The 14,055-nt window shown below is 41.1% G+C and overlaps 1 protein-coding gene across 1 annotated transcript; it reads left to right on the top strand.

Moving 5' to 3' along the window:
• The first annotated feature begins 3,141 nt into the window (after positions 1–3,141).
• On the top strand, positions 3,142–13,041 carry Adam21 (a disintegrin and metallopeptidase domain 21). Its single transcript, NM_020330.5, has 2 exons — positions 3,142–3,524; positions 10,505–13,041. The coding sequence occupies exon 2, from the start codon at positions 10,630–10,632 to the stop codon at positions 12,817–12,819; it is 2,190 nt and encodes a 729-aa protein (NP_065063.1). The 5' UTR covers positions 3,142–3,524; positions 10,505–10,629; the 3' UTR covers positions 12,820–13,041.
• The last annotated feature ends 1,014 nt before the right edge of the window (positions 13,042–14,055 follow it).

Below are 14,055 nucleotides of genomic sequence, written 5' to 3'. Positions count from 1 at the left end.
TCCTTGGAAGCACTTACAATAAAACAATACTGAAGCCGGGTGTGGTGGCACATACCTTTAATCCCAGCACTCAGGAGGCAGAGGCAGGCGGATTTCTGAGTTCAAGGCCAGCCTGGTCTACAAAGTGAGTTCCAGGACAGCCAGGGCTATACAGAGAAACCCTGTCTCGAAAAACCAAAAAAAAAAAAAAAAAAATACTGAAAGAAAGCATGCAAAACTCTTCACCAGACTATCGCAAGGACATATCTGGGCCACATCCTGTTATGGGACACCAAAGATGCTCCAGGAGACCAGTTTCCATGAAACCTTTTGCCTCAGGACTGCGGCCAAGCTTTTGGACTTGTCACACAGACTCCACTGGAGTGGGTGTGGCAGTGGTATGTTCTTTGGACATTCTCAGAGAACATTTAGTCTACATCTTGATCATGTATAATAAATTTATTTCAGCATGTGTATTTTTTCACTAATTACATCCCAATCAAAGCTTCCCCTCCTTCCTCTCTGCCCAGTTCCTGCCTCTTCCCTCCCTTCCCCCACGCCTTCCTTTCCTTCACAGAGGTCACCTATGGATTTTAAACCACCTTGGCATATCAAACTGTAGTAGGACTAGGCACATCTTCTACTGAGGATTAGGGTTATTAGGGTTATTAGGGGTCCAAAGGCAGGCAATAGAGTCAGAGACATCCCCTGCTTCCAGCGTGTCTGTTTCTAAGGCCCCTTTAATCCCTTCTTCATCCGTCATGCCAATTCTGGCAGTTAACGTCTCTGTGTGGACACTGCTTTTAGCCACTCGAGCAGCAACTTTGTATTATATCCTGATTTCTTTGCCAGGTTGTAGAATCCCATATCATTGGAGATTTCTCTTAACACTATTGTGTTTTGCCACTTGATAGCGCTACAGGAAATACAGCTTTCCCTGCCTTGACTTTGTGTTTAAGTTGTGTTTTCTCCACTTTATTCAAGGTTAGAGGTTAATGTCTGGCTGCCTGTGAATCTGGAAAGTGGCTTCTTGTGCTCAGTGCTTTAACTCATCTCTGCACTATTTCTAAGAGGGCTAGCCTACTAGGGTAAGCCCACTGTTATCATTTGAGTGTAGTTAAGGATACATACTAGGTGGTGGTGCACACTTTTAATCCCAGCACTTGGGAGGCAGAGGCAGGCGGATTTCTGAGTTCGAGGCCAGCCTGGTCTACAGAGAGAGTTCCAGGACAGCCAGGGCTACACAGAGAAACCCTGTCTCAAAAAAAAAAAAAAAAAAGGTACATACTAGGGCGCATTGTGATTAAATGCTTGGTCTACAGAGTAGTCTACTGGGAGGAGGGGAAAACCTCAGGAGATGGGACCTTTAGGTAATTAGGGCATAGTCCTAGATGGTAATGTCTTGAGTCCTCACTAGAGGCTTGTTATAAAAGGAGCAAGCCTGGCCCCACCACAGTCACTAGTCCCTGGACCATTCTGCCGCTGCAGCTTAGGCCATGGGCAGTGTACACTTAGCAAGTCCTTGTGTGTGCTCCACCCTTTGGACTTTCAGCATCCCAAAAAAGGGAGCTAAATAACTTTATTTCCTTCCTAAGTAGATTGGATCAGTTGTTTAATTACAGAGATGACAAGTGAAGAAGGACTAATGGCCCACTTAGGACAATCTTGATTAAACAGTGTCATGTTTTTGTTTGGAATTAAGTTCCAGGTCCCATTGAAGCTCAAGGGAAGACCACACAGTGACAGATACAGGGGAACTTGGGATCAGGGGAGACATTTCTGAATTCTGTTGTTTCCCATGTAAATAATGATTTATTTCTTTCCCCTGAAGCATTGTGTCTCATCTTTTTCTTTTCTTAAATAAACGGATTCGAATACATAGAACACTTGAGTAGAACAGCCCTATCTGATTTTTTTGAAATTCCAAAAATTTTTAATAAATAGTAAATGTATATTTTCCATAATGTATATTTTAAATTTTTATGGAACCCATTTACCATCTTAAGGAATTTCTTTTTTATTTATGGCTTGTTAAACTTATTTATTTTTGTACGTATATGCTCACATGTGTGTATATGTATGTATTGGTGTACATGCAGGTCTATGGAGACTGGAGGTCAATATCAGGCATTTTCTATTACACTCTATTTTGATTTCTAAAGATTTATTTTTATTTTATATGCAGGAGTGTTTTGCCTGTATGTGTGTCTGTATATCACATTCATGATGCCCATGAAGGCCAAAAGAGGGCATTGGATCCCCTAGAACTGGAGTTACCTGTGGTTGTGAGCTGTCACATTGGTGCTGGGAATCAAACCTGTGTCCTCTGGAAGAGTAACCAGTATTTTTAACATCTGAGCCATCTCTCTAGTCCCTATGCCTAGTTTTAGGAAGCAGTCTCTCACTAAACCTAGAACTCACTAATTCAGCTGGACTGGCTAGCCAGTAAGCTTCAATGAGTACTCGTTTCTCCCTCCCCTGCCACTCTAGTGCTGAGATTACAGGCCTGTGCTTCGGTGCCTTACTTTTACATGGGCATTGGGTATCAAACCCTGGTCCTCATGCTTGCATGGCAAGGACTTTACCAACTGAGCCTTGTCTCTAGCCGTTTTATATGTCTTTTAAAACTAGGAAGGAGTCCTGATTTTAAAACTTTCTTGAGACAGGGTCTCCATATATAGTGAAGACTGGCCTTGAACTTCCTTGAGTCTAGGTTAGGCTTTGTGATCCTCTGGTCTCAGTCACCCAAGTTGCTAGTTCTGTCTAGATGGCTGAAAACAGTTCCAGAGAAGTTTTCAAGGAAACCAGAATGAATAGTAGAGTCTTTTCCTGAGGGGGGAAAAATAGAGAATTGATTTATAATGATTCTAACTTATGGTTATCTCGTGGGTTATGTGCTTGCTAGTTAAATTATCAGTGGGAAGTTTCCATGAATAAGAATCTCTTACAAAAGAAACCATCCCAGAATTAGTTACTAAATAGTTAAACCACTCTTATAGATTACACACCACATCAAACATTCTATCAACATTTTTCTTGACTTCTTATTTTGAATATGCTTTTTCTCAAAACAAGTCTAAGAGAGACAAAAGCTGTGAGCAGGAGAGCAGCCCAACTTCTTCACAGTGTTCTGAAACAAAGCTGTATAGGAACAGTGAGGCCAGAAGAAGAGAGTCTAGAGTTGGGTGCTCTCTATGATTTTGACTTTTAAAATAATTTTATGGGTTTGTTGTTGTTGTTGTTGTTGAACTGTAGATCCAACCCAGAGCATTGGGCTTGCTAGGCAAATACTTTGCCACTGAGCTAAATCTCTAGAGTTGGCTATTTATATAGAAGTGAAAGATCTTTGTTGCTAAGCAACTAAATCTAGAATTTAGCTGTGAAGTAGACAAAGGGGGTAAGAGAGGGGCTTGATTTCTTCGTTCGGTATAGCTACAACTGTAAACTTCTGTTTACTGATAAGGATCGTGCCAACCATCTGACAAAAGGGGCCAGACAACAACTGTTTTCTGCTGATATGTCACTCATCCAGTTTAACTCTCCGTGTAAGTTCTTCTCTAGCACAGTCTATTGGGTAATGTGAAAATTCATAATTTTTGCATTTCTTTCCTTTTAAATATGTGAGTGGCTTAAGCACAGGTCCCAGGGGGTAGAGGGCGGAATGATTGTGGTTTGTCTGGAACTAAGGGCATGGCTGGAATGGAGGACTCTAGGGGTTAAAACCAGGATAGTTCTGAGCAAATCTAAGGGAATTGGTTGATTATCCTAATTGCCAGTTAAAGAGCAGGCAACATAGAAGATAAAGATACAGTAGGAGTATTGAAAATTGATAGATCAAGTCCCCAGGTAGGTCAGAAAGCAGCATGGAACTGCTACTTACCTGAACTGAGGGGAGAGGGCTGGTGAGATGGCTCAGCGGGCAAAGTCACTTGGACACAAGCCTGGTAGCCACAGATAGACCCCAGATCACATGGAAAGGTAGAAGGAGTAACCCTCTCCATAAAGTTGCCTTCTGACCTCCATATTCCTGCTGTGGCTCACAAACTCCCATAATAATAAAGTTAAAAATTAATTAGGGGAGACTCACTTCTCTTCTGACCCTGAAATGGAGAGGTAGAAGAGAGGTGAGTACCATGTGGATTCAAATAAGCTTATAAAGTGAACATACTGAAAGCCATTTCTCCTTGATTTTTTTAAACTTTTTTTTATTTTTTATTTATTTATTTATTATTAGATATTTTCTTTACATTTCAAATGCTATCCCGAAAGTTCCCTATACCCTCCCTCCGCCCTGCTCCCCTACCCACCCACTCCCGTTTCTTGGCTCTGGCATTCCCCTGTACAGGTGCATATAAAGTTTGCAATACCAAGGGACCTCTCTTCCCAGTGATGGCCGACTAGGCCATCATCTGTTACATATGAAGCTAGAGATATGAGTTCTGGGGGTATTGGTTAGTTCATATTCTTGTTCCACCTATAAAGTTGCAGACCTGTTTTACGGGTTTACAATTATACGATCAATTTTGGAGGAGGTACCATGTGGTGCTGAGAAGAAGGTATATCCTTTTGTTTTAGGATAAAATGTTCTGAAGATATCAATTAAATCCATTTGTTTCATAACTTCTGTTAGTGTCCATGTGTCTCTGTTTAGTTTCTGTTTCCAGAATCTGTCCATTGGTGAGAGTGGGGTGTTGAAGTCTCCCACTATTATTGTGAGGTGCAATGTGTGCTTTGAGCTCTACTAAAGTTTCTTTAATGAATGTGGCTGCCCTTGTATTTGGAGCATAGATATTCAGAATTGAGAATTTATCTTGGTAGATTTTACCTTTGATGAGTATGAAGTGCCCCTCCTTGTCTTTTTTGATAACTTTGGGTTGGAAGTCAATTTTATTCGATATTAGAATGGCTACTCCAGCTCGTTTCTTCGGACCATTTGCTTGGAAAATTGTTTTCCAGCCTTTCACTCTGAGGTAGTGTCTGTCCTTTTCCCTGAGGTGGGTTTCCTTTAAGCAAAAATATGTTGGGTCCTGTTTGTGTAGCCAGTCTATTATTCTATGTCTTTTTATTGGGGAATTGAGTCCATTGATGTTAAGAGAAATTAAAGAAAAGTAATTGTTGCTTCCTGTTATTTTTGTTGTTAAAGTTGGGATTCTGTTCTTGTGGCTGTCTTCTTTTAGGTTTGTTGAAGGATTACTTTCTTGCTCTTTCTAGGGTGTAGTTTCCATCCTTGTGTTGGTGTTTTCCCTTTATTATCCTTTGAAGGCCTGGATTCGTGGAAAGATATTGTGTGAATTTGGTTTTATCATGGAATATTTGGTTTCTCCACCTATGGTAATTGAGAGTTTTGCTGGGTATATTATCCTGGGTTGGCATTTGTGTTCTCTTAGGGTCTGCATAACATCTGTCCAGGATCTTCTGGCTTTCATAGTCTCTGGTGAGAAGTCTGGTATAATTCTAATAGGCCTGCCTTTATATGTTACTTGACCTTTTTCCCTTACTGTTTTTAACATTCTTTGTTTAGTGCATTTGTTGTTCTGATTATTATGTGTCGGGAGGAATTTCTTTTCTGGTCCAGTCCATTTGGAGTTCTGTAGGCTTCTTGTATGTTCATGGGCATCTCTTTCTTTAGGTTAGGGAAGTTTTCTTCTATAATTTTGTTGAAGATATTTGCTGGCCCTTTAAGTTGAAAATCTTCATTCTCATCTACTCCTATCATCCATAGGTTTGGTCTTCTCATTGTGTCCTGGATTTCCTGGATGTTTTGAGTTAGGATCTTTTTGCATTTTGCATTTTCTTTGATTATTGTGCCCATGTTCTCTATGGAATCTTCTGCACCTGAGATTCTCTCTTCCATCTCTTGTATTCTGTTGCTGATGCTTGCATCTATGGTTCCAGATTTCTTTCCTAGGGTTTCTATCTCCAGTGTTGTCTCACTTTGGGTTTTCTCTATTGTTTCTACTTCCCTTTTTAGGTCTTGGATGGTTTTGTTCAATTCCATCACCTGTTTGGTTGTGTTTTCCTGCATTTCTTTAAGGACTTCTACCTCTTAAGCAGTGTTCTCCTGTATTTCTTTAAGCGAGTTATAAAGTCCTTCTTGATGTCCTCTACCTGCATCATGAGATGTGATTTTAAATCTGATTCTTGCTTTTCGGGTGTGTTGGGGTATCCAGGACTGGCTGAGGTGGGAGTGCTGGGTTCTGATGATGGTGAGTGGTCTTGGTTTCTGTTAGTAAGATGCTTACGTTTGCCTTTCACCATCTGGTAATCTCTGGAGTTAGAAGTTATAGTTGTCTCTGGTTGGAGCTTGTTCCTCCTGTGATTCTGTTAGCCTCTGTCAGCAGACCTGGTAGTCTAGCTCTCTCCTGAGTTTCAGTGGTCAGAGTACTCTCTGCAGGCAAGCTCTCCTCTTGCAGGGAAGGTGCACAGATATCTGGTGTTTGGACCTGCCTCCTGGCTGAAGATGAAGGCCTGAAACAGGGCCTGTCCCAGAAGCTGTGTTGCTTCTACTTGTCCCAGAAGCTGTGTAGCTTCTGTAGTCCACACTCTCACTGGCACAGACTAGTCTCTGAGGGATCCGGGACCCAAGATGGCTCGATTTTTTTTTTTTTTTTAACTCAGCATCACACACTCAGCTTGCCTAGTCCTAATCAACACAGGATGTGTGAGAATCAATAGGAACATTTCAGGGATGCCCTCTGGTAGTTCTATTTTCTTTTTTTCTTTTTTAAATGTACATCATGGCCCATTAAATATCAAACTCTCTAAATGGATCAGCTCAGGTATGCCATCAGGCTTGCATACAGGTGCCCATCTAAAGTTATATAGAGCATGGTATGCTGGGGTGCAATAAGTGAAGGGAGATGCTTCTATTTTGGGGGGGGGGGCGTTGGAGACAGGGTTTCTCTGTATAGCCCTGGTTGTCCTGGAACTCACTTTGTAGACCAGGCTGGCCTCGAACTCAGAAATCTGCCTGCCTCTGCCTCCCAAGTGCTGGGATTAAAGGCGTGCACCACCACGCCCCCTGGAAGATGCTTCTAACAATGTTGAAAAACATAGACAATGTGGCTGAACTTTAGTAGTGCAGTGATACCATGTTGTCTTTAGTTCAGAGGACTACATTGCAGGAAGTCTTCTGCAATGGGTTTTGAGCTTATTTTCTTGCTGCCTGCTCTAAAGCTAAGCTCTGGGAGGATAGGTGGGAGGTAGGTTCAGGTTGCTCCTCAGCTTTCTCCATGGCACTTTGCCTTTGGTTTGCTCTTCCAACTCCACATGCTCTCATCCTCAACAACTCCCACTCGATAAAAAGGGGGAATTTGGCAGAAGAGATATAGAAAATGAATCTAGACGTGATGATCGGATGCTAATCCAGAGAGCTTCTGAGCTTGTAGGTTTTATAAAGTTTTCTTCTTTTTTTTTTTTTTTCTTTTTTTAATGTCAGAGCTGGTGGGCATGTCTTTGATTCCAGCACTCAGGAAGCAGAGGTAGACAGATCCCTGAGTGCGAGGCCAGCATGGTCTACAGTGCAAGGGTGAGCACAGCCAGAGCTACACAGAGAAACCCTGTCTCAAAACAACAAAAATTTGTAGTTGTCTTGTGTGCTGCTTGTGTCTTGCTGAGTAAACAAACCCTCCAACTTTTCCAAGACCCTAGTCAAATGGATCCAGGGTCTTTTAGGAGCATCAATGGCAAGCATGTTTTCAGACTGAGACAAACCAATATGTGTCAAAACTTAGAACAGACAAAACCTTAACTATTTTACACTCAGACAATGTGTACTTGGTTAGTGATTTAATTTTACTGTGATATCAATGAGATGAAAATGGATTATCTCCACATGAACAAGAAGACTTAGAACATTAAGGAAGTTTGAATATTGTATCTAGGAAAATGAAACTAAGGCATCAGAGGATTTGGATATATGTCGGAAAAATGTCTCCATTCCTTGTTCTTGGGAAGCCAGGGGCTTACAGTTCAGACTGTACATCCCCTTTTAAAATTTTTGATAATCGTGTTATTTGAGGATTATTTTTATAACAGCTCCAATAAAACAATAATGAATTCGACAGGATTTATGTAGTCTCCCCCCTATAATATGTATTTTAAATGGGTATATTAGTTATATTTCCTGTCACTATAACATAATACCTAAATAATAAAACTTACAAGGAGAAAGGGTTATTTTAGGTCAGTGTTTTCTCGGTTCTAGTTCATGATCAGGTGAATAGCCCAGATGGGAATGGTAAGAAATGAAAAGCAGAAGCAATCCATACTCATCACAAGCAGGGGAGTGGATTCTCAGAGGAAGAAGACAAGCCAGGGTTCCAATGAGCCAGAGAACTTCTCCTTGGCGCCCCCTTCAGGAGGTTCACAGTGTCCCCCAATGGCACCTCCATATAATTAGGGCTTTAGACACAAACTTCTGGACATGTTCAACATAGAACCTGTAGCGGCAGGATATTAAAGACTTTGATATGTAGCGGTGGAAGTGCTGGAAATGGTACCTTAGGCTCAAATGCAACAGGGGACAAAGGCAAGAGACTAAGAGAAACCACCCTCAATGGAAGGGGCAAGTACTCAGGTTTTTTTCTGAGCTTGAGGTGTGGGTATCAGAGGAAGGAAGAGTTGGAGGGATTAGAAATGTAAATTCTTTAGGATATAAGAAATGTTTGTGTGGATGAAAGAGAGACACACAGAGAGACAGAGACAGACACAGAGAAAGACAGAGACACACAGAAAGACAGACAGAGGGATTATAGTTATGACGTGAGTAATTAAAAACTTTTGATTTGGGGGTGTTTTGCTGAGATTAACAATAATGAGGGTAAAATTTTTGGTGAGGCATAATTTTATCTGTCTGGAGCTCATGTCTTTGAACTTTGTGCAAGAGTGATGAGAAATGTCAAAATCAGTGCAGTCAGATGGAGAATGAATGTTCTGGTATTGACTGGACTGGAAGATGGTATATACCATACCAGAACCATATGGTATAGGAAGCATCTGATGATGGAATCAGAGTGCACAGGAAAGTCTTTTTAAGTTCAAGTTGAATTATGCAGGTGGAGGGGTTTTTTAAAGGTTGAGAATGGTGTGTGCTTCTCTGTTTCTCTCTCCTTCTTCCCAAGGCCATACAGTCTTCCTTGCCTCCTTTTCTCCTTCCCTTTTTCCTTTCCTTCTTTTTCTCTGTCATCAAAAGTAAACATAAAAGGATGTATGGAGGTGCAGGAAAAGTTAAATCAGGATGCCTACTTTAAGGAAGATGGATTTGGAATTCTGGAGTTGATTGTTATTTGGTTAGGTATTTTTATTTCGCACATCTTAGGCATGGTTCATCGTGTCAGCATGATTAAAGCTACAATAAAAAGCTGGGCACATCAGTGCGTCCCTGTAACCCCATCACCTGGGAGGCTGGTAGAGGCTGCTAGTTTTCCAGAAGTCATTTTCTTTTGGCATTGCCATTTTCTACAGGTAACCGATGAGAACATGTTCCTGCCATAGCCTTAGAAAAATTTTCATAAATTTTCCCTCTTCTGAAACTATTATTAAAGTTTAATTCATTTTAAGTAACATTCATTTATAATTTAAAGTGTTCCACCATATCTGTGGTGGTTCCCCCTACTTTTCCATGGTCCATGGAAATATACTAGGTATTATAGAAGACATTAAGATAAAAGTTATAATGCCAGGCAGTGATGGCACACACTTTTAATCCCAGCACTTGGGAGGCAGAGGCAAGCGGATTTCTGAGTTCAAGGCCAGCCTGGTCTACAAAGTGAGTTCCAGGACAGTCAGGGCTACACAGAGAAACCCTGTCATGAAAAACAAAAACAATAACAAAAACAAAACAAAAAACAAAACAAAACAAAACAAAAAAATAAAAGTTATAAACCCTGTCGGTAAGGACCGTGTAATGCTATATGTGTGTGTGTGTGTGTGTTATATGTGTGTATATACATATACACATACATATACATACATATATATGTATACATCCATTCCTCCAAGGGGAACTCATCAAGGAGACAGCAAATAATGAACAATCCATATAAATCCTAAGACTTATACAAATATATATACAGTCCAGGACAGCCAGGACTACACAGAGAAACCCTGTCTCGAAAACCAATATATATATATTATGTACACACACAGATTGTTTGATTATTTTTCATGTCTCCAATTTTAACTGTCACTGGGACACTATCAATAATTATGCAGATACCCAAATGTAGGTTAATACTATGCTAGAAAAATCGAGATATAGTCAAACTCTACTCCTAATTTTGCTTTAATTCCTTTTATTATGGATGTCCTCATACCACCAATAAGGATTAAGCTACTTGTGTAAGTACTTATCTTCATACTTTGAAAGTTCTCAATATTATCTTGTCTACCCTCACTTCAGAACTCTTCATCCCATTCATTGAAACCAAATCCCAAACCATTGCCTTGATGTGCCAGTCAGTAGGTATTTTCTCACTTGACTTCTTCACCTTATCTGAGCACTCTTTTGTTTTTCCACTTTCAGCACTGCAACTCTGATGCTCAGGCTCTGCCAGGACACAATCTCGACATGGCAGCACTATTCCCTGGCCTGCTCCAGGGGAAGAGCCAGGACAGAAGTGTCTCATACCCTGTCTTTATCAGCTCTGGATGGAGTGCTTCATAATGTTAGGTGCAGATGCTAGAACACTCATGAGAGTCACTCTTTTGCTGCTCTGGCTTAAGGCACTTCCATCCCTTATTGACCTCTCACAGACTGGGTCCACTCAATACCTCAGTTCTCCAGAAGTAGTTATCCCTCTGAAGGTGACCAGCAGGGCCAGGGGTGCAAAGAATTCAGAGTGGCTCTCCTATAGCCTTGTATTTGGTGGCCGTAGACATGTTGTCCATATGCGAGTCAAGAAGCTGTTGGTTTCTACTCACATCCCTGTACTCACCTACACAGAGGAACACACCCCCCTCAGCGATTACCCCTTTGTCCCTAGTGACTGTTACTATCATGGTTATGTAGAGGGAGCCCTTGAGTCTTTAGTTGCTTTCAGTGCCTGCAATGGGGGGTTGCAGGGAGTGTTACAAATGAATGGCTTCTCTTATGAAATTGAACCTATCAAGCACTCTAGCACATTCGAGCACCTAGTCTATACATTAAATAATAACAAGACACAATTTCCACCTATGCTATGTAGTTTAACGGAGAAGAGACTACTGTACCAACCCTTTGGAGTTGAAGAGGCTAAGAAGTCAGCTATGAAGCAAAATTATGGAAAACTGTGGCCCCACATGTGGTTTCTGGAGCTGGCTGTAGTGGTAGACTATGGTTTCTTCACTAACGCTCAACAAAACTTGTCAAAGGTACGAGGAGATGTGGTTCTTGTTGTTAACATGGTAGATTCCATGTACAAGCCGCTGGATACTTATGTGACTTTGGTTGGCATCGAGATTTGGAATCGAGGAAATGTTCTCCCAATGGAAAACATACATCAGGTCTTAGAAGATTTTTCTCATTGGAAACAAATCAGTCTTTCTCAGGTACATCATGATGCAGCCCATATCTTCATTAGAAGCTCACTTATAAGTGTACTTGGTATAGCCTACATTGCAGGAATATGTCGTCCTCCTCTTGATTGTGGAGTTGAAAATTTCCAAGGGGACGCCTGGTCTCTTTTTGCCAACACGGTGGCCCATGAGTTAGGCCATACTTTTGGTATGAAGCATGATGAGGAATCCTGCTCTTGTGGGAAAAGTGGTTGTGTCATGAGTACTTTCAGAGTGCCAGCAGAGAGATTCACCAATTGCAGCTATAGTGATTTTATGAAGACCACTTTAAACCAAGGAACTTGTCTGTACAATCATCCAAGACCAGGGGCAGGTTTCCTGGTGAAGCGCTGTGGGAATGGTATGGTTGAAAGTGAAGAAGAGTGTGACTGTGGATCTGTACAGGAATGTGAGCAAGATCCCTGTTGTTTTCTTAACTGTACGCTGAGACCTGCAGCTGCTTGTAGTTTTGGGCTCTGTTGCAAAGACTGCAAATTCATGCTCTTGGGGGAACTCTGTAGACCAAAGATCAATGAATGTGACCTTCCAGAATGGTGCAATGGAACATCTCACCAGTGCCCAGAAGATGGATATGTACAGGATGGGGTCCCCTGTGGTGCCGGTGCCTACTGCTATCAAAAGCAGTGTAATAACCATGACCAACAGTGCAGGGAGATTTTTGGCAAAGGTGCAAGAAGCGCATCTCATAATTGCTATAAAGAAATCAACTTACAAGGAAACAGGTTTGGCCATTGTGGCACAGATGGCACAGTATTCCTAAAATGCAGAATGTCAGATGTGTTTTGTGGGAAAGTCCACTGTGAAAATGTAGAAGACATTCACCATCCCCAGGCTCCTTATGTTTTGCAGAACATTTATGCCAATGGTATCACCTGCTGGAGTACTGGCCATTGTTTGGGGATGGGTGTGCCTGATGTTGGTGAAGTGAAAGATGGCACCACCTGTGGAGTAGGAAAGATCTGCCTACACAAGAAGTGTGTCAGTCTGTCTGTCCTTTCAAATGCTTGCCTTCCTGAGACTTGTAATAGGAAGGGGGTCTGTAATAACAAGCATCACTGTCACTGTGACTATGGGTGGTCCCCGCCTTTCTGCCTGCACAGAGGTTATGGAGGTAGTATTGACAGTGGTCCAACATCTCAAAAAAGAAGAGTCATTATCACTGTCCTGTCAATAACTGTGCCTGTTTTATCCATCCTAATTTGTCTGCTCATAGCTGGGCTTTATAGAATATATTGTAAAATACCTTCTGGTCCCAAAGAGACTAAGGCCTCTTCACCAGGTTAGGAAGACATATAGCTTAATAGCCGCCTATGCACTAAGTTTGGCAACAACAATATTACTGTATGTATGAATCTGGGCATATTTCTGAGAGTTTACAGGAAGATGAAAGTATCTCCCTCTTCATCTGTATCAGAAATATTGTCACCAGGCACAGGTAATTCTTAATGTGTTCTTGGCTGTTATTTATTCTCTTAAGCAGCAAATAAAGTGTAATTGAGAAATGATAATGTCTGAGCCACCCAACTGCTTGAATTTATTTAGCAAACAAAAGTGAGAAGCTGATTTTTGTTTATTGTTGTTCCTTTAATTAAAACCCCATGACCTCGTTCCCCATGTTTCTGATGGTCTACCTTGTCTATTATCTTTGCCATTATCTGACAGTTTAGGAACACTCTTGGGGTCTTTTTGTGAATATATATAAATCCCATGGAACAGAATTGTTTTTATATGTTTTGTTCATTATCTTTTATGACACACTGCCCAATTCAAACACATATTTTAATGAAGTGGTATATTAATTGCATAAAATAATAACAGGAGAGAAAGAATACCTCTTTAGTTACCTTGGAGATATCACTCTGCCCTCTTTTCAAAGTACTACTACTAGAGCTTTTGTTCAAACTTCAATTGTGAATACTCACATGTTCATTTAAAATGCTGTGGCATACACTAGAGGTACCTGGCTGGTGTTTTGTGCCCAGTTGCCCATAGTCTATTCTTAGAATTTTAAAGAGCCCATCCATTGAAAATACAGGTCTGAGTCGGGCAGTGGTGGCACATGCCTTTAATTCCAGCACTTGGAAGGCAGAGTCAGGCAGATTTTTGAGTTCGAGGCCAGCCTAGTCTACAGAGTGAGTTCCAGGACAGTCAGGGCTATACAGAGAAACCCTGTCTCAAAAAACCAAAAAAAAAAAAAAAAAAAAAAAAAACACCCAAAAAAAGAAAAGAAAGAAAATACAGGTCTGATCCGATACCCATCATATCTCAAGATAACATCTGAGTAACATTGAGTCAGCTGACCTTTTTGATGTCCACTGTACTATACCCTCTTCCTCTGTGGTACTATTCTTTTCAATGCACTTTTGGCTGTGCCATCCTTGCATAGCTGTACATGTGTGGAGCTGGCACTCCAAAATATTTAGTAGCTTCTGCTGTGCCTTTGCCCTTGGAAACTCCATTCTACTCTCCAAAGTGATTCAGTCTTTGGAAAATAATTGCTGAACTATTCAATATTCCATG

This window comes from Mus musculus, chromosome 12 (genome assembly GCF_000001635.26).
Source record: "Mus musculus strain C57BL/6J chromosome 12, GRCm38.p6 C57BL/6J".
NCBI lineage: Eukaryota > Metazoa > Chordata > Mammalia > Rodentia > Muridae > Mus > Mus musculus.
Note: the sequence above shows the minus strand (reverse complement) of the source record. Positions and strands in the feature narration are given on the sequence as shown.

Excerpts from the sequence above, each read along its gene's own strand:
- Adam21 (NM_020330.5), top strand. The coding sequence starts at position 10,630 with ATGGAGTGCTTCATAATGTTAGGTGCAGATGCTAGAACACTCATGAGA.